The sequence below is a fragment of the Symphalangus syndactylus genome, chromosome 20, assembly GCF_028878055.3.
Source record: "Symphalangus syndactylus isolate Jambi chromosome 20, NHGRI_mSymSyn1-v2.1_pri, whole genome shotgun sequence".
Taxonomy (NCBI): domain Eukaryota; kingdom Metazoa; phylum Chordata; class Mammalia; order Primates; family Hylobatidae; genus Symphalangus; species Symphalangus syndactylus.
This window is the reverse complement of record NC_072442.2, coordinates 23,808,073-23,835,610: the sequence shown is the minus strand read 5'-3', so window position 1 is coordinate 23,835,610 and position 27,538 is coordinate 23,808,073. Positions and strand designations below refer to the sequence as shown.

At 42.1% G+C, this 27,538-nt stretch overlaps 1 protein-coding gene and 1 long non-coding RNA gene across 7 annotated transcripts in view; one reads left to right on the top strand and one right to left on the bottom strand.

The window, feature by feature from the left end:
• NF1 (neurofibromin 1) overlaps positions 1-22,140 on the bottom strand; it is a 295,569-nt gene extending 273,429 nt beyond the window's left edge. For 3 of the 6 annotated variants that reach the window (XM_063628603.1, XM_055255928.2, XM_063628607.1), the window contains exon 1: positions 21,664-22,140. In XM_063628603.1, the coding sequence (XP_063484673.1) occupies positions 21,664-21,723 (60 nt within the window). In that variant the 5' untranslated portion in view covers positions 21,724-22,140. The remainder of the gene's footprint in view (positions 1-21,663) is intronic. The other 3 variants (XM_055255929.2, XM_055255930.2, XM_063628606.1) reach the window with 1 other exon arrangement.
• Positions 21,671-26,292, top strand: LOC129469415 (uncharacterized). Its single transcript, XR_010118039.1, has 3 exons — positions 21,671-21,806; positions 23,531-23,649; positions 26,092-26,292. It is a non-coding gene; the product is annotated as an uncharacterized lncRNA (long non-coding RNA).
• The last annotated feature ends 1,246 nt before the right edge of the window (positions 26,293-27,538 follow it).

Here is a 27,538-nt window from a genome sequence, read left to right as displayed (position 1 = left end):
CACATGAAGCAGGACCACCAAGGATTTGTATTCTTTTTTTTCTTTTTTTGAGACGGAGTCTTGCTCTGTCACCCAGGCTGGAGTGCAGTGGTGTGATCTTGGCTCACTGCAACTTCTATCTCCCAGGTTCAAGTGATTCTTGTGCCTCAGCCTCCCAAGTAGCTGGGATTACAGGTGCCTGCCACCACGCCCAGCTAATATTTGTATTTTTAGTAGAGACGGGGTTTCACTATGTTGGCCAGGCTGGTCTCAAACTCCTGACCTTGTGACCTGCCCACCTCAGCCTCCAGAGTGCTGAGATTACAGGCGTGAGCCACCATGTCCAGCCCATAGTCTTTTCTCTTTTTTCTTTTTTGTGAGACAGTCCCGCTCTGTCGCCCAGGCTAGAGTGCAGTGGTGCGATCTCAGCTCACTGCAACGTCTGCCTCCTGGGTTGAAGCGATTCTCCTGCCTCGGCCTCCAGAGTAGCTGGGACTACAGGTACCCACCACCACGCCCAACCAATTTTTTATATTTTTAGTGGAAACGGCGTTTCACTGTGCTAGCCAGGATGGTCTCGATCTCCTGACCTCGTGATCCACCCACCTCAGCCTCCCAAAGCCATATTATTTATTAATGAAGATTTAGGTTATCCCACCAGCTGAGATCCTGAATGAGAACAAAGGAAACATGCAATGTCCAGCAGAAGTAGTTATAAATATGAACTACAATCTCTCAACCAGTTACAGAAGCAAGGTCTACAGCAGCTATACATATTTTCTTCTTTATTACAGGGAATCGGGCGAGTTTATAAATCAATTCCTCCTCTCTTCTTCTCTATGTTATTCAAACTTTATTGAAGGTTAACTTTACAATTTAGTCCCTAGGTAACAGGATATTCAGAAGGGACTACGAATTTGAGGCATAATTAACACAGCCTAGAAATAGATAGTGTGAATGTCACTCAGAAATCAATACAATTATGAGACTCTGCTCCTCATTTTGGGAAGAGGGTAAGGACATCCTCATCTTTACGAAGAATATTTTCATCCTTTTAGGAAAGAGCTTAGAGTGTTTTTCTTCTTGTAAAGAAGATGAAATATTTGTATAAAGGCTAAGTGGTCAAATACTTCGGGAGGCTGAGGCGGGTGGATCACCTGAGGTCAGGAGTTTGAGACCAGCCTGGCCAACATGGCAAAACCCTGTCTCTACAAAAATTAGCCAGGCATCATGGTGAGTGCTTATAGTACCAGCTACTGAGGAGGCTGAGGTGAGAGGATCACTTGAGCCCAGGAGGTCGAGGCTGCAGTCAGCCATGATTGCACCACTGCACTCTAGCCTGTGCAACAGAGCAAGACCCTGTCTCAAAACAATTTACGGCCTGGCCAGGTTCAGTGACTCATGCACTTTGGGAAGCCGAGGCAAGAGGACAGCTTGAGGCCAGGTGCTCGAGACCAGCCTGGGAAACACAGCAAGACTCTGTCTCTACAAAACAAGAAAATGAGCCGAGCGTGGTGGCGTGTACCTATAGTCCTAGCTTCTTGGGAGAATCACTTCAGCTCAGGAGTTCAAGTCTGAAGTGAGCTATGATCATGCCACTGTACTCTAGCCTGGGGAACAGAGCAAGACCCTGTCTTTAAAAAGAAAAAGAAAAAAATCTATGGCCTAAATAAAAACAAACAAGATCAATAAACATCCATGTATTTCTATATATTAGCAACAATCAAAAATTGAAACTAAAAAACAATACCTGTTAAGATGGCAATCTTTCCAAAATTGATCCATGGACTCAGCATAATCTCTATCAAAACAGGCTTTTTAATAGAAATTGACAAGCCAATCCAAAACCATACAAGGATAACAAAAGATCTAGACTAGTCAAAACAATTCTGAGAAACAAGAAAGCTGGAGGACTTATACTACCTGACTTGGTATTTTATTATATAGTTTATATAGTTAAGCTCTTTTATAGTTAAGACTATGTGGTATTGGCATACCAGGCACATAGCACAAATACAAAAATTAACTAAAAATGAGCCACAAACCTTAGTATAAATCCTAAATTTCTATAGAAAACACAGGACAAAAATTTGTGACCTTATATTAGAAAAAGGTATCTTAGATATACCAATAACATGATCTATTTTTTAATTGATAAGGTGGACTTCAGAAAAATTAAGAACATCTGCTTTTGAAAGACTTTGAGAACAAAAAACAAGGAAAAACTAGGAGAAAAGACTTGCAAATCATTTATCTGATAAAGAACTTGTATTCAGCATATATTATGAATTCTCAAAACTCCAGTAAAACCCGATTTTTAAAAAATAGGCAAAAGAGATAAACAGCTCACCAAAGAAAATATTCAGATGGTAAATAAGCACATGAAAAGATGCTCAATATCATTAGTCATTAGGGAAATGCAAATCAAAACCACAGTGAGACACCACTTCACACCCACTAGGATGGCTATAATTTAAAAGGTTAAATAAGTGTTGGCAAAGATGTGGAACAACTGGAACTCTCATATACTGCTGTAAGATGGTACAATCATATACTGCTGTAAAATGGTACAATCACTTTACGAATAGCTTGGTGGCCTCTTAAAAAATTACAGAATATCCTATAACATTATTATATACATCCACCATATGATCCACCCATTTCTACTCCTTTGTATTTACTCAAGAGAAATGAAAGTCATGTATATGAATCTTCAATACAACTTTATTTGTAATGGTGAAAATTTGGGTTGTCTTCAGTTATCCATCAACAAGTGAATGCATAAACAACTTATGATATATCACTGAGACAAAAACAGCTCAAGGGTTCCCTAGGGATGGGATGGAGGTAGGAATGGATTATAACGAGGCTGGAGAAAACTTCTGCTGGTAATATATGTTCTTCATCTTGATTGTGGTGATGGTATCAAAGGCTTATGTGTACATCAAAACTCATCAAATTATACATTTTAAATATGTGCAGTTTATTGACTGGATGGCAATTTTACCTTAACCTAAAAGCCGTGGAAATTCTATTATTCTAGAATAGCAAAAAGCAATAAAGTTCCTAAAAACAGCAACAAAAACAAGAGGCACTAGGTCTTGTCAATTTACTCACACACTTACCCGAGTGGGTGCTCTTCATTATTTCCTACAGTTTTGTACTTCCATTTGAGATATTTTCATTCTGCCTAAAAAACTTCCTTCAGTAATCTTACAGTACAGGTCTGCTGGTCATAAACTGTCAGCTTTTGATTGTCTAAAAATGTCTTTATTTCGCCTTTTTGTCTGAAGGATATTACTGCTGGAAGTAGAATTCAAGCTTGGCAGGTTTTTTTTTGCCAACATTTAAAAAATGTGTTATTTCCCAGTTTCCACAGTTGTGTTAAAAAGTCAGCCATCAGTTGTATTATATTGTTCCTTTGAACACAGTGCCTTTTTTTCCCTCTTCTAGCTGCTTTTAGGAGTTTCTCTTTGTTGCTAGTTTTCAACAGTTCCATTAAGATATGCTAAGTGTAGTTTTCTTTGTGTTCATCCTGCTTGGGGTTTGCTAAACTACTTGAATTTATAGGTTGATACCTTTCATCAGTTTGGGAAAATATTTTATCATTACCTCTTCAAGTATTTGCTTCCATGCTAATCTCTCTACTTTTGGGTCTCCAATTACACATTAGACTTTTTACAAGTGTTCCACATGTCTCTTAGGCTCTGTTCTACTCTTTCCATTCTTTTTTTTTTCTGTGCTTTTATCTAGTTATTTTCTATTGATCTGTCCACAAGTTCTCTAGTCTTGCCTTCTGCTGTGTATAGTCTGCTACCGAATCAGTACAATGAATAATTAATTTCAGATTAATGTCAATTAATTATTAATGGGGGGGTTTGTGGTGGTGATGTTAAGGAAGATTTTGTTCTGTCTTGGTTTGTTTTCTAATGTGGCATGCACTATACTAAGCCCTGGGAGTACAGCAACGAACAAAACAGACATAGGCCCTGCTCTCGTGGAACTTAAATAGTATACATTAAATTTACCGTTTTTTTTTTTTTTTTTTTTTTTAAGAGCAATAAAGAATGAGGGGGAGGTGGAGTGAGGTCCTGGAGTCCTGCGCCAAAGTTTCTAATTAAACTACAAATAAAGACCTTAAGCAACCAACGTTGTGTTTTTGATTCCTAGAATGTTCACTTGGTTTCTTTCTGTGGATTCCAATACTCTATGAAAATTTTCATCCATTTTATCCATATTTTCCTTTATTTTCTTAAGTATATTATAGTTATTTTAAAATAAGTCCTTGTCTGATGAACTTCAATTTTCTCAGTCTGCTTCTATAGTTTTATTTTTCTCTTGAATTTTTCCACCTTTCACATCTCTAGAAGAGTTAATAATATGATAGTATTATAAACGAAAGAACCATACAAACCCCAGAATATATCTTCTCAGTAAGAGCTGTCTATTTCCTCTATTAGGCAAAAGGGATAAGATAGGCTGATCACCTCAGTCCAATCAGGAATTGAACTGGGCCAGGGATATGTTGCAGTTTTAGTAAAATGCACTTCCTCTCTAGTTTCCTTTTCCTTCAGTGTGTGTCCAGAATCGGCAAACGTCAGCAATCCTCTGCTCATCTATAAAGATCTCTTCTATCTCCGGAATTCTAATTCATCTAGTCCTCATTACATCCATAGCTCTCCAATATTTTTTTTAATATTGATTTTTAAAGTTCATCCAATTGTGGTTTTCTAACTTGTTGCAGTGATACATATGACTGTACTGTGACCTATTAAATACCACCCAGAAATTAAATTCTCCCTGTATATCACACAGCAGTGGTTTACAAACCCAGCTTTACGTCAAAAATGACCTGGGACCTCTAGAAATCACAAGATGTTTAGTAGAGCCAGGAAATCTGTACTTTTAACAAGTCTTAAGTGATCTGGCAAAGCTGACATTTCTAAAGAAACTAGCGTGCCTGCACCAGTTGCTCCTCCTCTCCCCTGCCCCACAGCTCAGTATTTATAAGGACATTTAAGAAAAAATACATACTACACACAATGGATAAATTAACAGAAGAATTAAAACAACAGTTCAGAATAACTAGAAATTTTAAAGACAAAAATATGTAAAAGCTTTTAAAATACATTAGGATCAAAAAGATGAGGAAAGAAGAACAAGAATCACTAGAGTCCATGATCCAGCACCAATAGGTCATTAAAAGCAGAACTATTCAACTCAATTTTTATTTCTAATTGTTCTAGTTGAAAATAAAACGAGGCCAGGCATGGTGGCTCACGCCTGTAATCCCAGCACTTTGGGAGGCGGAGGCAAAAGGATCACCTGAGGTTAGGAGCTCGAGACCAGCCTGGACAACACAGTGAAACACTGTCTCTATTAAAAATACAAAAATTAGCTGGGCATGGTGACAGGCGCCTGTAATCCCAGCTACTCAAAAGACTGAGACACAAGAATCGCTTGAACCTGGAAGGCAGAGGTTGCAGTGAGCCGAGATCGCGCCATTGCACTCCAGCCTGGGTGACAGTGACTCAAAAAAAAAAAAAAAAAAAGAAAAGAAAATGATCTCCAAATCTGAAAAAAAGCATTGCTGAGAGTCGTCAGAACTTAGATACATAAAGCATGAAGAGCTCACCTCCCTGTTTTACCTGAGCTCAAGTGTACATGAATCCAAGGTACAGATGAAAATTTAGAAATATGGTAAGAGAAATGCTGTCCATGAACTTGCAGAAGTCATGAAAAGTAATAGGAGCCAGATCGGGAATGAGAAAATGTTGTTGCAATTGTCAAAATCCAAGAGTGGGTAAAGGTGAAAGGGTGATTTTAATACTATGGACTTAATTTAATGTCAGCATCCAGATAATTCTAAGACTGATTATGCATGAGTTGTTAGCACTTATACAGGGAAGCAGCATTTACTAATAAAATCTTACCTTTGTAAAGCACTTTTGCTTTTGAGTTTAGAGCAGACAAAATACTTTCATGCATATTACCTCCTATCTTTGATTCTCATAGATCCCTGTGAAAAAGGGCAGGTAACATTATGTCCCCTCCACCACCTGTTACTCTCTTCAACATATTAGGAATTCAGGGCTCATACAGCTTGGCTTGCCCCCCTGTTAATTCATTCCAGTAGAAAGTTAAGACTTAAAGTCAAGTCCTCTGATTCCTAATTGTTTTTATATTACACAGCTCTTAAAGTCAGTATAAGAATAAATCACACTGAAATGATATATAGGATTGCTTTAAAATAATAAAGAGGTGGTGAGCAGGAAATGGGTAGGAATACGGATGAAATAAGACTAGGGAGAAATTGAGTAACAGATACAAAAGGATTAATTTATAATCATCTCTCTAGGCCATGTGCAGTGGCTCACGCCTGTAATCACAGCACTTTGGGAGACTGAGGCGGGTGGATCACTTGAGGTCAGGAGTTTGAGACCGGCCTGCACAACATGACAAAACCCTGTCTCGGGATGCCGTCTCTCACCGCTCCTATTCAACATAGTGCTGGAAGTTCTGGCCAGAGCAATCAGGCAGGAGAAGGAAATAAAGGGTATTCAATTAGGAAAAGAGGAAGTCAAGTTGTCCCTGTTTGCAGATGACATGATTGTATATCTAGAAAATCCCATCGTCTCAGCCCAAAATCTCCTTAAGCTGATTAGCAACTTCAGCAAAGTCTCAGGATACAAAATCAATGTACAAAAATCACAAGCATTCTTGTACACCAATCACAGACAAACAGAGAGCCAAATCATGAGTGAACTCCCATTCACAATTGCTTCAAAGAGGATAAAATACCTAGGAATCCAACTTACAAGGGATGTGAAGGACCTCTTCAAGGAGAACTACAAACCACTGCTCAATGAAATAAAAGAGGATACAAACAAATGGAAGAACATTCCATGCTCATGGGTTGGAAGAATCAATATCGTGAAAATGGCCATACTGCCCAAAGTAACTTATAGATTCAATGCCATCCCCATCAAGCTACCAATGACTTTCTTCACAGAATTGGAAAAAACTACTTTAAAGTTCATATGCAACCAAAAAAGAGCCCGCATCGCCAAGTCAATCCTAAGCCAAAAGAACAAAGCTGGAGGCATCACGCTACCTGACTTCAAACTATACTACAAGGCTACAGTAACCAAAACAGCATGGTACTGGTACCAAAACAGAGATATAGATCAATGGAACAGAACAGAGCCCTCAGAAATGATGCCGCATATCTACAACTATCTGATCTTTGACAAACCTGACAAAAACAAGAAATGGGGAAAGGATTCCCTATTTAATAAATGGTGCTGGGAAAACTGGCTAGCCATATGTAGAAAGCTGAAACTGGATCCCTTCCTTACACCTTATACAAAAATTAATTCAAGATGGATTAAAGACTTAAATGTTAGACCTAAAACCATTAAAATCCTACAAGAAAACCTAGGCAATACCATTCAGGACATAGGCGTGGGCAAGGACTTCATGTCTAAAACACCAAAAGCAATGGCAACAAAAGCCAAAATTGACAAATGGGATCTAATGAAACTAAAAAGCTTCTGCACAGCAAAAGAAACTACCATCAGAGTGAACAGGCAACCTACAGAATGGGAGAAAATTTTTGCAACCTACTCATCTGACAAAGGGCTAATATCCAGAATCTACAATGAACTCAAACAAATTTACAAGAAAAATACAAACAACCCCATCAAAAAGTGGGCGCAGGACATGAACAGACACTTCTCAAAAGAAGACATTTATGCAGCCAAAAAACACATGAAGAAATGCTCATCATCACTGGCCATCAGAGAAATGCAAATCAAAACCACAGTGAGATACCATCTCACACCAGTTAGAATGGCCATCATTAAAAAAGCAGGAAACAACAGGTGCTGGAGAGGATGTGGAGTAATAGGAACACTTTTACACTGTTGGTGGGACTGTAAACTAGTTCAACCATTGTGGAAGTCAGTGTGGCGATTCCTCAGGGATCTAGAACTAGAAATACCATTTGACCCAGCCATCCCATTACTGGGTATATACCCAAAGGTCTATAAATCATGCTGCTATAAAGACACATGCACACGTATGTTTCTTGCGGCACTATTCACAATAGCAAAGAGTTGGAACCAACCCAAATGTCCAACAACAATAGACTGGATTAAGAAAATGTGGCACATATACACCATGGAATACTATGCAGCCATAAAAAATGATGAGTTCGTGTCCTTTGTAGGGACATGGATGAAACTGGAAAACATCATTCTCAGTAAACTATCGCAAGGACAAAAAACCAAACACCGCATGTTCTCACTCATAGGTGGGAATTGAACAATGAGAACTCATGGACACAGGAAGGGGAACATCACATTCCAGGGACTGTTGTGGGGTGGGGGGAGGGGGGAGGGACAGCATTAGGAGATATACCTAATGCTAAATGACGAGTTAATGGGTGCAGGAAATCAACATGGCACACGGATACATATGTAACAAACCTGCACATTGTGCACATGTACCCTAAAACCTAAAGTATAATAAATAAAAATAAAAATAAATAAAATAAAATAAAAAAAATAAAAAATAAAAAACCCTGTCTCTATAAAAAATATAAAAAATTTAGCCAGGCATGGTGGTGTGCACCTGCGATCTCAGCTACTCGGCAGGCTGAGACAGAGGATGGCTTGAGCCTGGGAGGCAGAGGCTGCAGTGAGCCGAGATCGTGCCATTACACTCCAGCCTGGGTAACAGAGTGAGACTCTGTCTCAGAAAAAAAAAAAACAACTCTCTAATTTTATGTTTGAAACTTTTTATTTTAAAACATGTGAATTAACATTTTTGATAGGTATACTGTACTGGTAATCAAATGCATACCAAAAACATACTGTACCTGAAGCTCAGCATTTTTTTTTTTTTTTTAACAGAGTTTCACTCTGTCACCCATGCTGGAGTGTAGTAGCATAAAACACCACCCACTGCAGGCTCAACCTCCTGGGCTCAAGCCATCCTCCCACCTCAGCCTCCCAAGTACCTGGGACTACAGGAGTGCACCACCACGCCCAGCTATTTTTTTGATTTTTTTGTGCATACTAGCTATGTTGTCCAGGTTGATCTCAAACTCCTGGGCTCAAGCAATCCTCCCTCCTCCGTCTCCCAAAGTGCTGGGATTACAGGTGTGAGCCACCATGTCCAGCAAGCTCAGCATTTTTAAATCCATTTAATTTTCATATAATGCCCTCATACAACATTGAGAGGAAAGACAAAAAATGGTATGCCTGAGTACTGACCACCATTGCACCAAAAGGAAAACAATTAGGATAGTGAGGTGTCTCGAAAACATGTCCTTTGAGAAATGGTTGAAGAATCAGTGAAATTTTTTGGTAGGGGTGGGAATCTAGGGTGTACTTAAGATGTCTTCAAATGTTTTTATTTTATTTGTATGTATGTATGTATGTATTTATTTATTTATTTATTTTTCAGAGACAGAATCTCGGTTGGGCACGGTGGCTCATGCCTGTAATCTCAGCACTTTGGGAGGCCGAAGTGTGAAGATCGCTTGAGTCCAGGAATTCAAGACCAGCCTGGGCAAGATGGTGAAACCCCGTCTCTACAAAAAATAAAAAAAAATAGCCCGGCATGGTGGCATGCACCTGTGGGTAGTTTGTGTCATGAGAGGAACAAGAGCTTCAGGTCTTCGTTGATCTTTGTTGCCAATATATGACTAAAACAAAACCTACTACCACTGTCATTCCCTACTGCAGATTCACTTATCAGAGTCCAAAAACTGAAACATAACAGGGAAAGAAATACTTTCCTTTTTTTCCCTCCTCACTCATTACCCAAAAGGAAGAAGACTCACATGGAGCATAAAGGCACAACATTTTCCCAGACCCAAGGTGGGGCAGGAATAGAAGGCACTGATAAAGACAGGAGAGTAGAAAAAAATACTCCAAAAGACAAGATGAAGGATTTGAGAGTTGTTATAGGGAAAAAGAAAAACTGAAAAAGTAGATGTAACAATTAAAAAAACCACATCCAGGAATCTTCATTCAAATACTACCAAAGTTTAAAAGTTTGCCTCAAATGTAGTCAAACTCTAAGTAAAATGTTCTGAGAATATAAAAACCAATTTTATAAAAATAGACTGTGCAATGCCAACATGAAAGTGATAATCTCATATTTATAGCTGTATGTATATTTCTGTTGGTATTTTCACAAATTCTATTCTCTCACTTAAGAATGTACAATAAGTATATTATATAAATAAAAGGGAAACAATGTTACAACTTCTAACAGCTGAAGAAGTTTTGATAAAGTGACCAGGAGAATAATACATAATGAAATCAAGGATATATAATGTTTAAAATTTATGTCTATTTCTAACATCTAACCAACTTGAAAAGATTCAGATACTCTTAACATGAACATAAAAGGAAAAACATAATATACCATCTTCGAGTGAAGAGGCAATCACACATCCCTCATTTTGCATATTTGTACTACCTGTTAGTAGAATTTAGACTTTCTAAAACTATTTATTGGAAAGATAGTGATCTAAAGATTAAGACATCCATACTCTAGTTTAACTCAGTTAATTATAATCATATGATTGTGAACATGTTGTTTTCCCTCTGTAACTTTTTTCTCACGTAGAGTAGAAATAACCACCAAATTATAAAGAATGGATAGAAAAAAAATACTGCACATATGCTAATACATTTTTATGACTATTTACAGCTTCCTTTCATGTAAGATTTATACCTGAGTCATTAAACAAGCCCATGATGTGAGGAGGGTAAGTATCATGCCCATTTCACATATGAAAACATAGAAAACTGACGTTCGGAGAGGTTCAGAGACTTCCCCAAGACCACACTGCAAGTTGCACAATCAAGAGCTTTTTCTTTTACTACATAGTAGGCTGCCCTCACAAGTCTAAAGTGGTAAAAGTTGTTTTCTCATGCCCAAATTACTATGAGAACTACCCAAGAAAAACCGTGTCAACAGAAAAGTGTCACCACTTGAGATCACTAAGAGACATAATTTCCCAAAAGGTCATTATCTGAGTATAAAATTTTGATTAAAAATAAGTTAAATAATCCTTAAAAGTTTCTAGCAGTCCTGCTATTTACTAAATTAATTTCATGCCTCTTGTGCTAGATACACCACTCTGCTGGTGGGGGTGGGGCAAGAGAGTGAGGTGGAGCAGGAAAGAATTTCATCAGAAAAAGTTAAGTTCTCGGCCGGGCAGGGTGGCTCATGCTTGTAATCCCAGAACTTTGGGAGGCCAAGGCAGGCGGATCACCTGAGGTTGGGAGTTTGAGACCAGCCTGACCAACATGGTGAAACCCTGTCTCTACTAAAAAAACAAAATCAGCTGGGTGTGGTGGTGCATGCCTGTCATCCCAGCTACTCGGGAGGCTGAGGCAGGAAAATCACTTGAGCCTGGGAGGCAGAGGTTGCAGTGAGCCCAGATCACGACATTGCACTCCAGCCTGGGCAACAAGAGCAAAACTCCATCTCAAAAAAAAAGTTATCTGAAGTTCAATGGAATAAGACATTAAAAGCTATAAAATATGAGTAAGGGCAGGTGACAGCTTGTGGACTGCAGTGGCAACCCTAAGTCAAACCGTGAGTGCCAGACTATGGTTTAAAGAAAATATGCAATCTGGAAGTTTGCACCTCAAGTTACTGCTACTGCAAAGTAATTAGTACCATTTATGGTAAGAATATGTAAAGTTTTAGAACGTAATGCCAATTCTTCATTTTAGTAGGATGAACTCCACATTAGCTTGAGGCTTTGTCTCAACAGAAGCTTTTTTGATGATATAGTCAATGGCTCAAAAGCCACTCAGGACCCAGCACAGTAGTTCACGCCTGTAATTCCAGTGCTTTGGGAAGCCAAGGTGGGAAGACTGCTTGAGGCCAAGAGTTTGAGACCAGCCTGGGCAACATAACAAGACATCGTCTCTACAAAAAAAATTAAAATAATAGCCAGGTATGGTGGCGCAAGCCCATAGTCCTAGATATTCGGGAGGTGGGACATCACTTGAGCCCAGGAGTTCGAGGCTATGGTGAGCTATGATCACCACCGCACTCTAGCCTGAAGAACAAAGACAGACCTCACTTCTAAAATAAATGAATAATAAACAATTTTTAAAAACCAGTTATATGCGGAGAATATAACTATATATCACAGGCATATAACATTTGAAGTGGTTAAATGGATCGTCTTTAAGGGACTTTAGCGAGGGTACTATAAATAGCAGTTATAGTTTATATTCTATAGCATTAAACACCTGAGAGTACTCTGTTTACTGAAGGCTCTACCACATCGTATGATACAGAAATTTACAACTTGCTGAGACCTTAAACTTAATTCACAGTCACTACAATGTAAAACCACTTTTCTGTCCTTCAAGATCAAAACAAATGGTCTCATCTTTCCCTTCCCACCTCCAAGAAAATGGGGTACTTTAAAAGATGTCAGATGAAACAAGCCAATACTTTTAAAAACACAAGTCAATCCTTTGCAAAGAAACAGATTAAGATGCTCATATTCTGCTTCAGTATTGATCCCAAGCCTTTTAACAATTTAAGCTGACCACAAATCTCCCTTTCCACTTCTATAGAACATTCTCCTCCTTAAACTTCCTTTAGAGCCTTCCGATACCTCCTGTCCCTTGACTTATATACACACACACCTCCAAAATATATGCAGACCTAAGGAACACAACTGGAAAACACATTTTAATTAATACACTGCTTATCCTTAAAAGTATGTTGTTAGAATGCAACAATATAGAGTCTACATAGAACCCCAGAATACCAAATTTGAAAGCTACAACAAAAATGCCCCACAGCAATCTGAGTAATTTAAAGAACAAAGATGTAAAAAATAAGGCATTCTTACTACTGTATTACATGACTTAAACTTTTGTTTAAGGACAAAATTTTTGGTTGGGTGCAGTGGCCTGTACTCAAATAAAAAATGAAAAACAAAAATACTTTCTCCATGTTAAAAAAAAAATATTTTTTTTTTGAGACAGGGTCTCACCCAGGCCAGAGTGCAGTGGTGCAATCATGGCTCACTGCAGCCTTAATTTCCTGGGCTCAAGCAATCCTCACTCAGCCTCCCAAGTAGCATATACTACCACACCTGGCTAATTTGTCTGTTTTTCTTTTCTTTACTTTTAACCAATGCACACCAGCTGATTTTTTTTTATTTTTTATTTTTTTACTTTTTGTAGAGATGGGGTCTCACTCTGCTGCCCAAGCTGGTCTCAAACTCTGAGGCTCAAGTGATCCTCCCACCTCAGCCTCCCAAAAAGCTTGAATTATAGGCATGAGCCACCGCACCCAGCCAAAACATTTTTTAAAAGCAGACTTAAGGCCAGGTGCAGTGGCTTACATCTGTAATCCCAGCACTTTGGGAGGCTGAGGCAGGTGTTTGAGGCCAGCCTGGCCAACATGGCAAAACCCCGTCTATAGTAAAAATACAAAAATAGGGCCAGGCACAGTGGCTCAAGCCCATGATCCCAGCACTATGGGAGGCTGAAGCAGGCGGATCACCTCAGGTCAGGAGTTCAAGACCAGCCTAGCCAACATGGTAAAACCCTGCCTCTACTAAAAATACAAAAAAATTAGCTGGGTGTGGTGGCACACTCCTGTAATCCCAGCTACTTGGGAGGCTGAGGCAGGAGAATCACTTGAACCCGGGAGGCAGAGGTTGCAGTGAGCCAAAATTGTACCACCACACTCCAGCCTGGGCGACAAAGCGAGAACTTGTCTCAAAATAATAATAATAATAAAGCAGATTTGAGAAAAGAATCTAATTTCCTAATGGTTAAAAAGTCAAATAAAAATGGTAGGGCAAAAAACAGGAACATTTAAAATAAAATGTAACAGTATTAGCCCAGCACCATAGCTTATGCCTATAATCCCAGCACTTTGGGAGGCTGAGGCAGGTGGATTGTTTGAGGTCAGTAGTTTGAGACCAGCCAACATGGCGAAACCTTGTCTCTTTTAAAAATACAAAAATTAGCCAGGTGTGGTGGTACGTGCCTGTAATGCCAGCTACTTGGGAGGCTGAGTCAGGAGAATTGCTTGAACCCGGGAGGTGGAGCTTGCAGTGAGCTGAGATTGTGCCACTGCACTCCAACCTGGGCAATAGAGCGAGACTCTATCTCAAAAAAAAAATGAAGAAGAAGAAAAAACAGATCTTGTCAATGGATACTAAAGTAAGGTATATATTGGCCAAGGTACATACAAAGGAATATCCAGAGACTAGTCACCCTCCCTTTTTTTTTTTGGAAGACAGGGTCTCACTCTGTCACCCAAGCTGGAGTACAGTGGCACAATCATGGCTCACTGTATCCTTGAACTCCTGGGTTCAAGTGATCCTCCTGCCTCAGCCTCCTGAGTAGCTGGGACTACAGGCACATGCCACCACACCCAACTAATTTTTTTTAGAGACAGCATCTCACTATGTTGCACAGCCTGGTCTTGAACTCAAGGCCTCAAGCAGTCCTCCCACATGGGCCTTCCAAAGTGCTGGGATTACAAGCATAAGCTACTGCACCTGGCCTACTCTCCCCTATTTAGTGAAAACACAATAATCAGTAATAAGCTACACTGCACTCTAGCCTGGGCGACAGAGCAAGACTCTGTCACAAATAATAATAATAATAATAATAAGCTATAAAGAAAACATATAAATCTTATATTAGAAAAATTGTAGACTTTTCGAAGTGCTTCACATTCATATTCTATCACACCATTGCAAAATGTCCTAACAGTAAGTGACAAATCCAAAATTACAAAAGGAGTTGATCAGATCTGAAACCTGATTCAAAAAACATGTTTGCTCTATCGGAGGAAATATAAATATGTATAAATTCCTTCTTTGTGCTAATTTCTTTACTCATTCCTAGTTAAAATATCACTTATCAGACCTAGGCTATTACAAACACGGAAGTAAAATTCAGTAAAACAAAGCCAAAAGTACCACTTTTTTTATTTAGCCAGTCTACCCTTCAACCAGGAATCATATGAAAAACATTCCATCAATGTTCTGTGTGTTTAAGACTGTGCTGGGCACTGGGGTGACTAGAAGAGAATTCAAATAGGGTTCTTTGCTTTTCAGAAAGTATACACTCCATTTGATAAAAAGACAAGAAAAGAAGAAAACAAAGCCAAGCTGTATTCAACCAATCCTCCTACAGGAAGAAAACTTACTGTGTGGTTCTGTAAAACTCCAGGTAACAAGGATACCAAGAAGTGAGATAGCAGAGTTTAGTCTGAAACAACCTCATGGGAAAAAAAAAAAATGAAGTCTGAGCTGAATATTGAAGGATGGACAGGAATTAGAAAAGCACAAAGGAGGAATTAAAGCATTCAGACAGGGACTGGCAGAAATAAAGACCAAGAAGTGGGAAGAAGCATGATACATACAGAAGAGCCTGAGGTGACCTGCCTGGAACATAGGTGCATGCAGAGGCATAATGGGAAAGAGTTTGGTAAATTAAGTGGGGTCAGCTCCCAATAGACTGCTGGGTCACAGAGACATGCTGTTAGAATATTAAAATCATCGATTATTTAAACTTGAAAGAATCTAAAAGATTTTCTAGCTATTTCTTTTTCAACAGATGAGGAAATTAAGGATCTATAGGAAAGCTAATGGCTAGGATAGGGACAAAGGCAGTGAATAGCAGAACAAAACTAAGACCCCCGCTAAGGAACTCCAGTTCAGTAGAAAAGTATTGTGTCTTGGGAACTGGAAAAGATTGGTTTCCGGGGGGAGTGGAATATCACAGTGGCATTACAACTAAGCAATGACCACTATGTTTTGCCAGAAGTAATCACTTTCAAGAAAACAGCAATCAAGAAGGAAAGCAGAGGCAGGAGCTACTTTTCAGAGTTATAAAGGAAATGGGTGGATAAACAGCAGAGGCGGCGAGTATCTGGCAACAACAACAACAAAAAAGACTGGTCCACAGAGAGAGAGCTGCAGAACCAAGTAAACGTCTGATTTCCACGAGAAAGGAAATCTTAGCCTGAAAAGTGCAAAGAAAGCAGCCAACATAAAGACTAAATTAGTTCCCAGACAGATAAGGTAGAAAGTGTAAGAGGGTGCAGAGAACTGAGGAACAGCTGGAAGAAATCTTTCTAAAGGATGAATTCCGGGCCGGGCACGGTGGCTCATGCCTGTAATCTCAGCACTTTGGGAGGTCAAGGCAGGTGGATCACGACATCAAGAAATTCAGACCCATCCTGGCTAACACGGTGAAACCCCATCTCTACTAAAAATACAAAATTAGCTGGGCGTGGTGGCATGTACCTGTAGTCCCAGCTACTTGGGAGGCTGAGGCAAGAGAATCGCTTGAACCCGGGAGGCAGACGTTGCAGTGAGCTGAGATAGCGCCACTGCACTCCAGCCTGGGCGACAGAGCGAGACTCCATCTCAAAATAAATAAATAAATAAAAATTTAAAATAATAATAATAATAAATTTAAAAATTCCAAAGCAAACAATAAGCATTATTATGCTCGCTTCAGCACCACATATACTAAAATTGGAAGAATAAGCATTATTTCTCACTCACCATAAAGAATTCATCACCATAAAAAGAGTACTCATTTTCAACTATTATAAGGCATTATAAAAATTACAGACCAGGCTTGAAGAATGAGGCTAGGAGATATTTTTTAAATCCAAAAAGCTTCAGAGTTTTGCAAATCTATTTGTCTAATCAGTATGTGGTTTGTAATTTCGAAGATACTTGCCAATCATTTTATACTGTGAATCTCTCACCGCATATTCAAAGTACATTCAGATGAACACTCAATGTATGAGAACAACAAATATGCTACTATAACCTCTAAAATCAGAGTTTATTCTATAACATGTTCTTTAAATGAGGTTTTTTGGCTTTTATGTACTGCTTTTGCTTGATCGGATATGGAAAATATAATTGCTTTAAATGAACGTATTTACAACAAATCATTTTGGGATGGAGTTCTTTTTAATTCTTTTTTTTTTTTTTTTAAGTTCAAATATCCATAGTTTTCCCATACTTCCTTTCAGAAATGAAGCTCTACAGGAACCAGTGGAGCATACAGAACTAGGTGAGACACACAGAAGGTTCTAATTTGCTTAGACACTGGGTTAATGAACCACAATTAAAAGCTACACATGGCCAGGCATGGTGGCTCATGCCTGTAATCCCAGCCCTTTGGGAGGCCAAGGCAGGTGGATCACCTGAAGCCAGGAGTTCGAGACCAGCCTGGCCAACACGGTGAAACCCCCGTCTCTACTAAAAATACAAAAATTAGCCAGGCGTGGTGGTGGACACCTGTAATCCCAGCTACTCGGGACGCTGAGGCCGGAGAACGGCTTGAACCCGGGAGGCAGAGGTTGCAGTTAGCTGAGATCTCGCCATTGCACTCCAGCCTGGGAGACAAGAGCGAAACTCTGTCTCAAAAAAATAAAAGCTACACGCCTACAATTTGTCAGTTTCAATTAGAAGCTTGCTATTTGGCACCACAAAGGCAGGTTAAGGAGAGACGTAAGATTTAACTGATAACATTCAGCTTTCTGGCTGTCCAACTGTGCAACTGTCATTTCCCTAACCAAGGAGGTGATTACTTCTAAAATTGGTAATACTCATTCAACTTAGACCCTAAATACTAGGTTTAGCTGCAGTATTATCAGGTTAAGGAGTTTTATATTACCCACAAGAATGTGAGTTCAAAATGTCAATATGGCACACATCCACTTCTTTTAACTGAGTCTACTGCACTAAGTTGCTAAGCGATACCCATCAGAGTGCAATGTCTGTAATCAGCAGTGGCTAGAAATGCATTTCTGCTTTAATCACACCGAATATTAGAAATCCAACCAAAACAGCAATCATAAACAGAGCTGCCATCTTTAGACATGCACATGCTCCCTGGGGGCATAAGTGGTCCAACATGCAAACTCTTAGCTGTAATAAGGAAAAGCTTAACTCCCCCTGGGCCCAGTAAAGCAAAGTACAGATAATATAATCCAAAATTCAAAAGTTTTATCAACAGTTGAAACTATTAAGATTCTTTTTTTTTTTTTTTTGAGATGGAGTCTCGCTCTGTCACCCAGGCTGGAGTGCAGTGGCACGATCTCGGCTCACTGCAAGCTCCACCTCCCAGGTTCAGGCCATTCTCCTGCCTCAGCCTCCCAAGTAGCTGGGACTACAGGCACCCGCCACCACGCCCAACTAATTTTTGTATTTTTAGTAGAGACACGGTTTCACTGTGTTAGCCAGGATGGTCTCGATCTCCTGACCTCATGATCTGCCTGCCTCGGCCTCCCAAAGTGCTGGGATCACAGGTGTGAGCTGCTGCACCCGGCCAACTCTTAAAATTCTTATACAACTGTCTCTCAGTACATGCAGGGCTTTTTCTCCCTTCAATAAAAATGTAAGCGATGGCTCACGCCTGTAATCTCAGCACTCTACTAAAAATCCAAATATTATCCAAGAGTGGTGGCAGGCACCTGTAATCCTAGCTACTTGGGAGGCTGAGGCAGGAGAATCACTTGAACCCAGGAGGCAGAGGTTGCAGTGAGCCAAGGTCACATCATTGTACTCCAGCCTAGGCAAGAATCATGAAACTCCGTCTCAAAAAAAATAAATAAATAAAAATAAAAATAAAAAAATAAAAAATAAAAATAAATAAACTCTTCTAAATATATTTAATGGATTACAACAAATTCTATGGGATACTTAGGAAAAGTATCTCCCTGACGGTCAAGCATTCACTACTTTTCATACTGAAGCTCTTACTAGATCTATGTCACTTAATCTTCCCATGCCTCAGTTTTCTGACTAAAAGACATTTTCAACCGTAAGATGAACTCTAATTTGAATTAAACATTTATCACTTCTATAATAAATTAATATATATAAGTACCTTATGTTAAACACTGAAAACCCTTACATTTTTGCATCTCAAGGTCAGAGACTTTAACTTTCTAAGAGAAAAATGTGAGGAATAGGCCAGGCACAGTGGCTCACGCCTGTAATCCCAGCACTTTGGGAGGCCGGGGCGGGGGTGGGGGGCGGTGAGGGCAGCTCACCTGAGGTCAGGAGTTCGAGACCAGCCTGACCAACATGGTGAAACCCCGTCTCTACTAAAAATACAAAAATTAGCCAGGCATGATGGTGCACACATGTAATCCCAGCTACTTGGGAGACTCAAGCAGGAGAATCACCTGAATGCGGGAAGCAGGGGTTGCAATGAACCGACATCAAGCTACTGCACTCCAGCGTGGGCAACAGAGCAAGACCGTGTCTCAAAAAAAAAAAAAAGAAAGTGAGGAATAATCTCTTCTATATATCTTTCTCTTAATTACAACATAAGGAATGCAGAAAAATGCTGTTTTAAAAACTAATGTCCTTAATTTTTAACAGGTGGTGGTGAGTTTGATTCCACAATATGCATAACAACGAAGCCTTAAGGTCTTTTAACGCTAGGGACAGAAGGAGAAACACTTCCTTGCATTGCTGGGCATACAGTCAAAATCATTCCTTTTTTTTTGTTTTGTTTTTTTGGGAGACAAGAGTCTTGCTCTGTCGCCCAGGCTAGAGTGCAGTGGTGTGATCTCAGCTCACTGCAACCTCCACCTCCCAGATTCAAGCAATTCTCCTGCCTCAGCCTCCCGAGTAGCTGGGATTACAGGCGCCCGCCACCATGCCCAGCTAATTTTTGTATTTTTAGTAGAGACGAGGTTTCTCCATGTTGGTCAGGCTGGTCTCGAACTCCTGACCTCAGGTGATCCACCTGCCTTGGCCTCCCAAAGTGCTGGGATTACAGGCGTGAGCCACCGCGCCCAGCCCAAAATCATTCCTTTTTTAAGTATCTTTTTCCAATATGGTAAATAAGCCTAGAGATGAACGGGTAAGAAGTAAAAAAAAAAAAAGAAAAAACTGAAAAAAATTTTTAATTTTTAAAATTTAAGGAGAATTGCAGCGTGAATCCTTCAATTTCCTACACCCAGATTCTGCTGTCCACAAGGTTCAGCTTTGGGATTCTTCTATGTGCCTTTTAAATCCTTTCTTAAAATTACAGTCTTTTCTACCAAGTTTTAAATCTAACGCTCTATCAATAATGTAATCTTTTATATGCAGTAACATTAAATTTCAGATGGATTAGTAGTTTAGTTTAGATGCCTTTGGGTCTGGAAGCATACGAATGGATAAAACAATTCCTTCAAGTCTCTGACAGCTTCATAATTCTATTTTATCTACATAACTTCTTCTCAACGTCCTCTGCCTATTCCAAGATATTTTCCAGGTAGGTCTGAAACACTTTGAGTCCCGTAAAGAAATGTTTATGCACCAAATTAGAGAAGAGCTCTTCCCCCACCCCTTCAGCTCCCATAATGTTTTACCATTATATCCAGTAAACAAAATAGATTGACTCAATCTTAAACAACTCCCCCATCACAGGAAGCCCACTGCAACCACAGCTGCAGAAAGCATCAGTATCCCTTAAACCATCCCCACGACCTACAGCAACACAAAGTTAAACCAATTTCCACTGATAAAAGGCTATGTGTGCATTCATTCTAATCAGCCCCGGGATTTATTGTGTGAAACTCAGGCGATAAAAAGTCACGTCCTCAAGCTACAAAACTTTTTTTTCATCCCAAATATTCTCAATGAAAGTCCTCTTGTCAACCAGGAGAGAGTCAAAAGCAACCACAAACACTAGCAGAATGATCCGCTCCAGGACCACATCCCAGCTGGCTTTGCTCTGTTGTCGGTGGCTCAGAAGCAGTTTCTCACTTTCCTTTCACCCTTCTCCCCTTACTCCCCAACATTCTCACTCGAGAATACATCACATCCTCAGACCGCTGGCAAAAAAAAAAGGGGGGGTGGGGAAGAGACTGCAATTATCAAGGAAGGAGAAGATATTTCAGAACCACGGTTTCCACTGCAAACGGCAATAAAAAAAGACAGTCTGTGTCATTAGGATATGGGGGACGATGTTGTGGGGCACCACAAAGATGTGCAGTGAGTGTGCACTTGAAGCTCTCGGGGCAGGATGAGACGATGGAGCAGAAAGTAAGAAAAGCTGTGCCTTCCTTGCTTTCTTCTGCTCTTCCCCGCTTTCTTCTGCTCTTCCCCCTCCAGGAGAGGAAGCTGAAGAAACTGGGGGAGGGGCGGAATGTTATCGTTCTCCTATCGAGGGTACATAAGACAGGCCTTAGGGTTCGCTCGTCCCCAGTTAGGAGGGTCACGGAGGGAAGAGGAAGAGAGAACCCCTAAACGTTATCCACCTCTGCTCAAAAACAAAAGTAAGGGGGTAATTATTAAATCCAGATGGCGTGCCCCTAAAGGCGCCCCCAGGTCACTCATCCCCATTCCCAAGCGGAAGGGCTGGGATAAAGTGGATGGAGGGTCGGAGGCTGGTCAGGGACAAAGCCCCACCCCCCGACTTAGGAGGGAAAGGGAGCCCAAGCTCCCAGCTGTCCCCTCCTACCCCTCACCTCCCGCCTTGGCCACCCCCACTTATCCCCCCTTCCCTTCTCTTCCCTTCCTTTCCTCCAGAGCCTGAGGCAGCCGCGGGGAAGGCGGCCGCTCCTACCTCCCCTCACCCACTCTGTCCCCACCCCCACTCCGCTCCCACCTCCCGCCCGCCACGGGCCCGTTACCTGCTCGTCGAAGCGGCTGACCACGGCCTGGACCCATTCCACCGGCCTGTGCGCGGCCATGTCCTCCCCGCGGCCGGGGGGCGGCGGAGGGAAGGGTGGGCCGGCGCCCTGGGCCGCGAAGAGGGCGGGGAGCGGAGGCTGAGGTGAGGGAAGAGGCAAGGAGAGGGTCTGAGGAGTGCAGGCTCCCAGTGTTCCCACGGGGGTGGGGATGGGGGGTCAGCGCCGAGCGGGAGGGGGAGAGGGAAAGGGGGCGTTGGCAAGGAGGCTGGGGGGAGGGGGGTAGGGAAAGGGGACCCGGGGAGGGGAGGGGGCCTCTTGGTCGCTCTCCCCACTAGCGCCGTCTCCCCACAGCCATCACAGTCCGAGACGCCGCCATGACACCCCACCGGAAGTGGGATCCTTTCCACGGCCCGGGGAGAGGGAGCGCGAGCGAGCTAGAGATTGAGAGCGCGGCTGGGAAAGGGGAGGGGGAAGCGAGAGGGAAGGCGGCCTGCCGCGCATGCGCCCGCGCCGGCCGGTTTCATTAATGAAAAAGCGAGTCCTCCTGGAGGTGACGTCATCTAACTCCTCTGGGCCGTCTGGCGAGCGTCCCTCACCGCCGTGGGGCTCACCTAGACTGGCGCTGGGCTCAGCTGGCGAGTGCCGGAGCTGACCCCGGAGCATCCGCTCCCATCCCCACCGCCCCCTACAGCTGTCCCCTCCCCCGCCGGCCTCCGGGTTTGGATTGCTCCCGGAGTTAGTTAGGGCGCCCTGGGGCTAGCCTTTCTCCCGGCGCGCGGATCTTTGCGGCTAATCTCCTGGGGAGGCTGTGCTCTCAGCTTAAGCTCTCAGAAAAAATAAGGTATACGACCTCCGATTTTCAGGTTCTTCGTAGTTTGGTAGATTGCTGAGAAACAAAAAAGGAAGGCCAAAGAGAGATTCCGTGATTTTTTTTTTAGAGGTCGCTTAAATCCCAACGCTAGACCCAGTGGCAATCAAGGTCCAGCCACCAGGTCTAGCATTGGGATTTAAGCCCAGCTTTCCTCTGCAAAACTCATAGCCATCCAAGTTAATGTAACTTTTGCACAGTTGATAAGAGATTCAAGTTTCACTACCCTCAAAACACCTTTAAGGCCTTGCATTCATTATTAATTCAATATATTCATCGTCTTATTTAAGTCTTTGAACAAACCTTTTCAATACATATCATTATCTTCATCAACTGATGAATACGTCACGTCCCCACCTCCGTGGGAACGCTGGGAGCCTGCACTCCTCCCTCAGACCCTTGATTTGCCCAAGGTCAGAGTTGACAGGTGGCAGAGTCAGGATGTAAACCAACGTGGTTTAACTCCAAGAACAATAGAGGTAGACTATGGGTCTCCTAAAACAAAGTCCTTCTCTATACCTCCAATACCAGAGTTGAAAGGATTTCATGTGTAATTGGTTGTGCCAGTTTTCCAGGAAGAGGATTACATCCAAAACAATGGATAATCTAAGTCTGACATTGGACTTTGGAATGAGTAATTTTTTTTTTTTTAAGACAGAGTCTCACCCTGTCACCCAGGCTGGAGTGCAGAGGCACGATCTCGGCTCACTGCAACCTCCGCCTCCCAGTTGAAGTGATTCTTCTGCTTCAGCCTCCCTAGTAGCTGGGACTACAGGCATGCGCCACCACGCCCAGCTAATTTTTGTATTTTTAGAAGAGACGGTGTTTCACCATATTGGCCAAGCTGGTCTTGAACTCCTGACCTTGTGATCCGCCCACCTCCGCCTCCCAAAGTACTGGGATTACAGGTGTGAGCCACTGCGCCTGGCCTGGAATGAGTAATTTTAAAATTTGTCTTCCTCAATACATTTTACCTAGGCAAATGTTTTTGTTTTTCAGAGACAAGGTCTGACTCTGTGCAGTGGAGTGCAGCGGCTCAGTCATAGCTCACTCCAGCATCAGACTCCTGGGCTGAAGTGATCCTCCCACCTCAAACTCCTGAATAGCTGGGACTATAGGTGAGTGTCACCCTGCTTTGGCTAATTTTTTTTTTTTTTTTTTGGTAGAGACACAGTCTTGCTAGGTTGCCCAGGCTGGTCTGGAACTCCTAGCCTCAAATGATCCCCGTGCCTTGGCCTCCCAAAATGCTGGGATGACAGGGGTGAGCTACCACACAGGCCCCTAGGCCAATGTTAAAATGAATTCACACATTCCAAGCATGCGCTAATCAGCCAGTTAGGCCACACAGAAAGACACTGGGTGATAAGGGAGAACAAAACTAGAATTTTAATTTTACTACAGAAAATCCACAAAGCCAATAGCCCACATACAGACAGATATATCCTTGAGAAAAGTTTCCAATCTCTAGGTTGGTGGTTGTCCAAAATACATATGAAATTAATGTTTTATTCCACTAGAACAGACAGTTTGGACATGTCTTTGGTCCCTTCTTCTTTAAGGATGCAACGCAGGTACTAATTTCTTTTAGATGATGTCAGAATGATGACTATGCTGGAAAGAAATGGATGAATATTAAATGAATGTCTATCTATGTTTCTCCCAAGTAGGACTCCTGAAAAAGCACTCACTCATACCCCCAAGATAGTATTCCAGTGCCCCTACTGCTAAACTTCAGACCCACGACCTTCCTCTCCTTTTCTCATACTTCCTCTGAAAGTCCCTAACTACTTCCTTGTTGCCATGGCTTTTTGCCTGTCTCCCTGATCTTCTTCCCTACACTGGACGCAACTGCCCAAACCCTCAGCTCCCTTGCCTTCCCTGGCATTCCGTTGCTGAAGTTCCTCTATGCCTTTCTCTCCTCTTCTCTAGTTTATTCCACCATTGCCCACTCTTTAGCTCTGTGGTAAAACACCCAAACTTCAGGCCCTGGCCCTCTGCTCTTCTTCCTTTACTCAAGCTCCTGCCAACATGTCATTAATTCATCCTAATTTGTACACCCTGTTCTGTTGCCTCCCCTCAGTGCCAAACCTCTCATTACAGTCAGAGGCCTAGACTTCACCCCAACTTCCTCTCCAATTAAATTCAGTCAGTTCTGCTGAACCAGTATTAAGTGTCCAAATGGGCCGGTCATGGTGGCTCACACCTATAATGCCAGCACTTTTAGAGGCCGAGGTGGGAGGACTGCTTGAGCCTAGAAGTTCAAGACCAGCCTGACCAACATGGGCAACGTAGTGAGACCCCAGCTTCTACCAAAAACAAAATTGTTTAAATTAGTTAGGCATAATGGTGTGCGTCTGTGGTCCCAGCAACTTGGGAGGCTGAGGTGGGAGGATCACTTGAGCTAGAGAGGTCGAGGCTGCAGTGAGCTGTGATCTCGCCACTGCACTCCGGCCTAGGCAACAGAGCAAGACCCTGTCTCTAAAAAATAAAAATAAAAGTATCCAAATGCCTGTTATATGTTATGTACTTTGTTAGATCATACATAGTATGTATGGCAGGAATGCTAAACAAAAGTGCCAAAGAAGACTGGGCGCTGTGACTCACGCCTGTAATCCCAGCACTTTGGGAGGCCGAGGCAGGCAGATCACCTGAGGTCAGGAGTTTGAGACCAGCCTGGCCAATGTGGCGAAACTCCAACTCTACTAAAAAAAAAAAAAAAAAAAAAAAAAAAAAGCCGGGCATGGTGGCGCATGGCTGTAATCCCAACTACTTACTAGGGTGGCTGAGGCAGAAGAATTGCTTGAACCCAGGAGGCTAAGGTCTCAGTGAGCCAAGATTGTGCTGCTGCACTCCAGCCTGGGCGACAGAGTGATTCCATCTCAAAAAAAAAAAAAAAAAAAATGCCAAAGAAGGTAATGCATAGAGACTGTGGTGAATTAAGGAGCATATACCCACCTCCATTTATCCAGATAAGAGATACTCTTTCCATTTAAAGAGTATCTGTCACTCAACTCCAGTTACTGCCATGCAGGAATGTTGACCCAGTGTTGCTAGATCTTCTAGTTACTCAAGAGAAGCTAGAGATCTGAACTTACATATAAACTCTTCCAATTTTTACATAGTGGCAGCCAATTTACATTTTTTAAATGCTGTGTAGCCCAACAAAATACGTCTGCTGTCTGAATTTAGCCCATGGAACACCAGTTTGACCAGCACTAGTCTAGTGAAAAGGCATGAGCCTTACATTAGAACAGAATTAGATCTGTATCCTAACTTCCCCCATTTTGCACTGTCCAACAGTATTCAGGGAACCCTTAGTGTTTCGTATTGTTTTAAATGCATCTCTCTCATTCAGCCTCTGTTTTTTGGTCAGGCAACAAGCTCTGCCAATTTTTTCTTCGAGAGTTTTGTTCCAAGCTGGGAGCCGTGGCTCATGCCTGTCATCCCAGCACTTTGGGAGGCCAAGGTGGGTGGATCACTTGAGCCCAAGAGCTCCAGACCACCCTGGGCAACATGGTGAAACCTCATCTCTACACGTTTTTTTTTTTTTTTTTAATTAGCTGGGCATGGTGGCATGTGCCTGTGGTTCCAGTTACTTGGGAAGCTGAAGTGGGAGGATCGCTTGAGCCCAGGAGGTCAAGGCTACAGTGAGCTGTGATGGTGTCATTGCATTCCAGCACTCCAGCCCGGGCATCACAGTTAGACCTTGTCTTAAAAAATAAATAAATGAATAAATATAAATAAAAAATAAAAAGCTTTTACAGTAGCATTCCCTTCATTCTGCCCACCACCCCCATCTCACTGGCACAACCAACCATCCCAGCATACCAAAGAGCACACCACTCTTCAGGACTAAGGTGCTCATTTCCTCAGCTGCTGGGCGCATTACTTGTCAACACCTATCAGCTAAATCCCTTTCCAGGAGTTGCCCTCAGCTGAAGAAAGCTGCCTCTCACCAGGTCTGTCTGCACTGACTGGCAGATGCAGGGCTCAGGGTGGGGCTGCTCTGAAGGGCTCTCCTGGCTCCAGAGCTCCCTTGGGATCCGGAAGCTGAGGCATTTGCTGTGACTACATTTAGTTCAACTTTTTCTGCTCAATCCTGCTCCTTTCATGCACGATGTTGATTCCAAGGGCAATTAAATCCCATGAGTGTGGCCGGACACCATGGCTCAGACCTGTAATCCCAGCACTTTAGGAGCTGAGGCAGGTGGATCACGTGAGCCCAAGAGTTCAAGACCAGCCTGACCAACATGGTAAAACCATATCTTTACAAAAAATTTAAAAAATTGCTGGACATGGCGGTGAGCAGCTGTCATCTCAGCTACTCAGGAGGCTGAAGCTGGAGGAGTGCTTGACCCAGGAGGTAGAGGCTGCAGTGAGCCATTTGTACCACTGCACTCCAGGCTGGGTGACAGAGCAAGACCCTGTCTCAAAACAAACAGACAAAAACGTCCCATGAATGTGGTTTGATCCAGTGGAGCTGAATCATTCCCCTGGCCAGTTAGCAGTAAGGTCCCCAGGGGAAGCCCTGACAGGCCCTGGCGTGCCATAGCAGTACAATGTTAAAACTTTCAGCAATGGTGAAGAGCTGGAATGGGTGGGATGTAACCTCAGTGGAACAATGCACTCTATCAGGCATTTTAACAATATAGGGCAAATCGTAGTTTAAGAACAATGAAATTGGATGGCTACTGATGGAGTAAACCTGTGCTTTGGAGAAAGACAAAGGTTGAGGATGATTAATCACCAATTAAAGGCTAAGGAAGAGAGCCAGCGTGCCTCCTTAGCAGCATATAAAGGAAGTAGGAGCAGCATAAGGCAGAAAAAGCGGGAGATGAAGCTCAGGATTTAATTATAAGAGCAGAAGAACTCCAAAAAGGTTTTCAGCCCTAGTGAGTGTACTATACCAAGGTCAGGGGCATAGTTGAGAAGTGGGACCCTGACACTTTAGATGGGGCATCTGGGTCAATGCACTTGAGAACCTTAAAACCTTACGTCGCCTTGAGT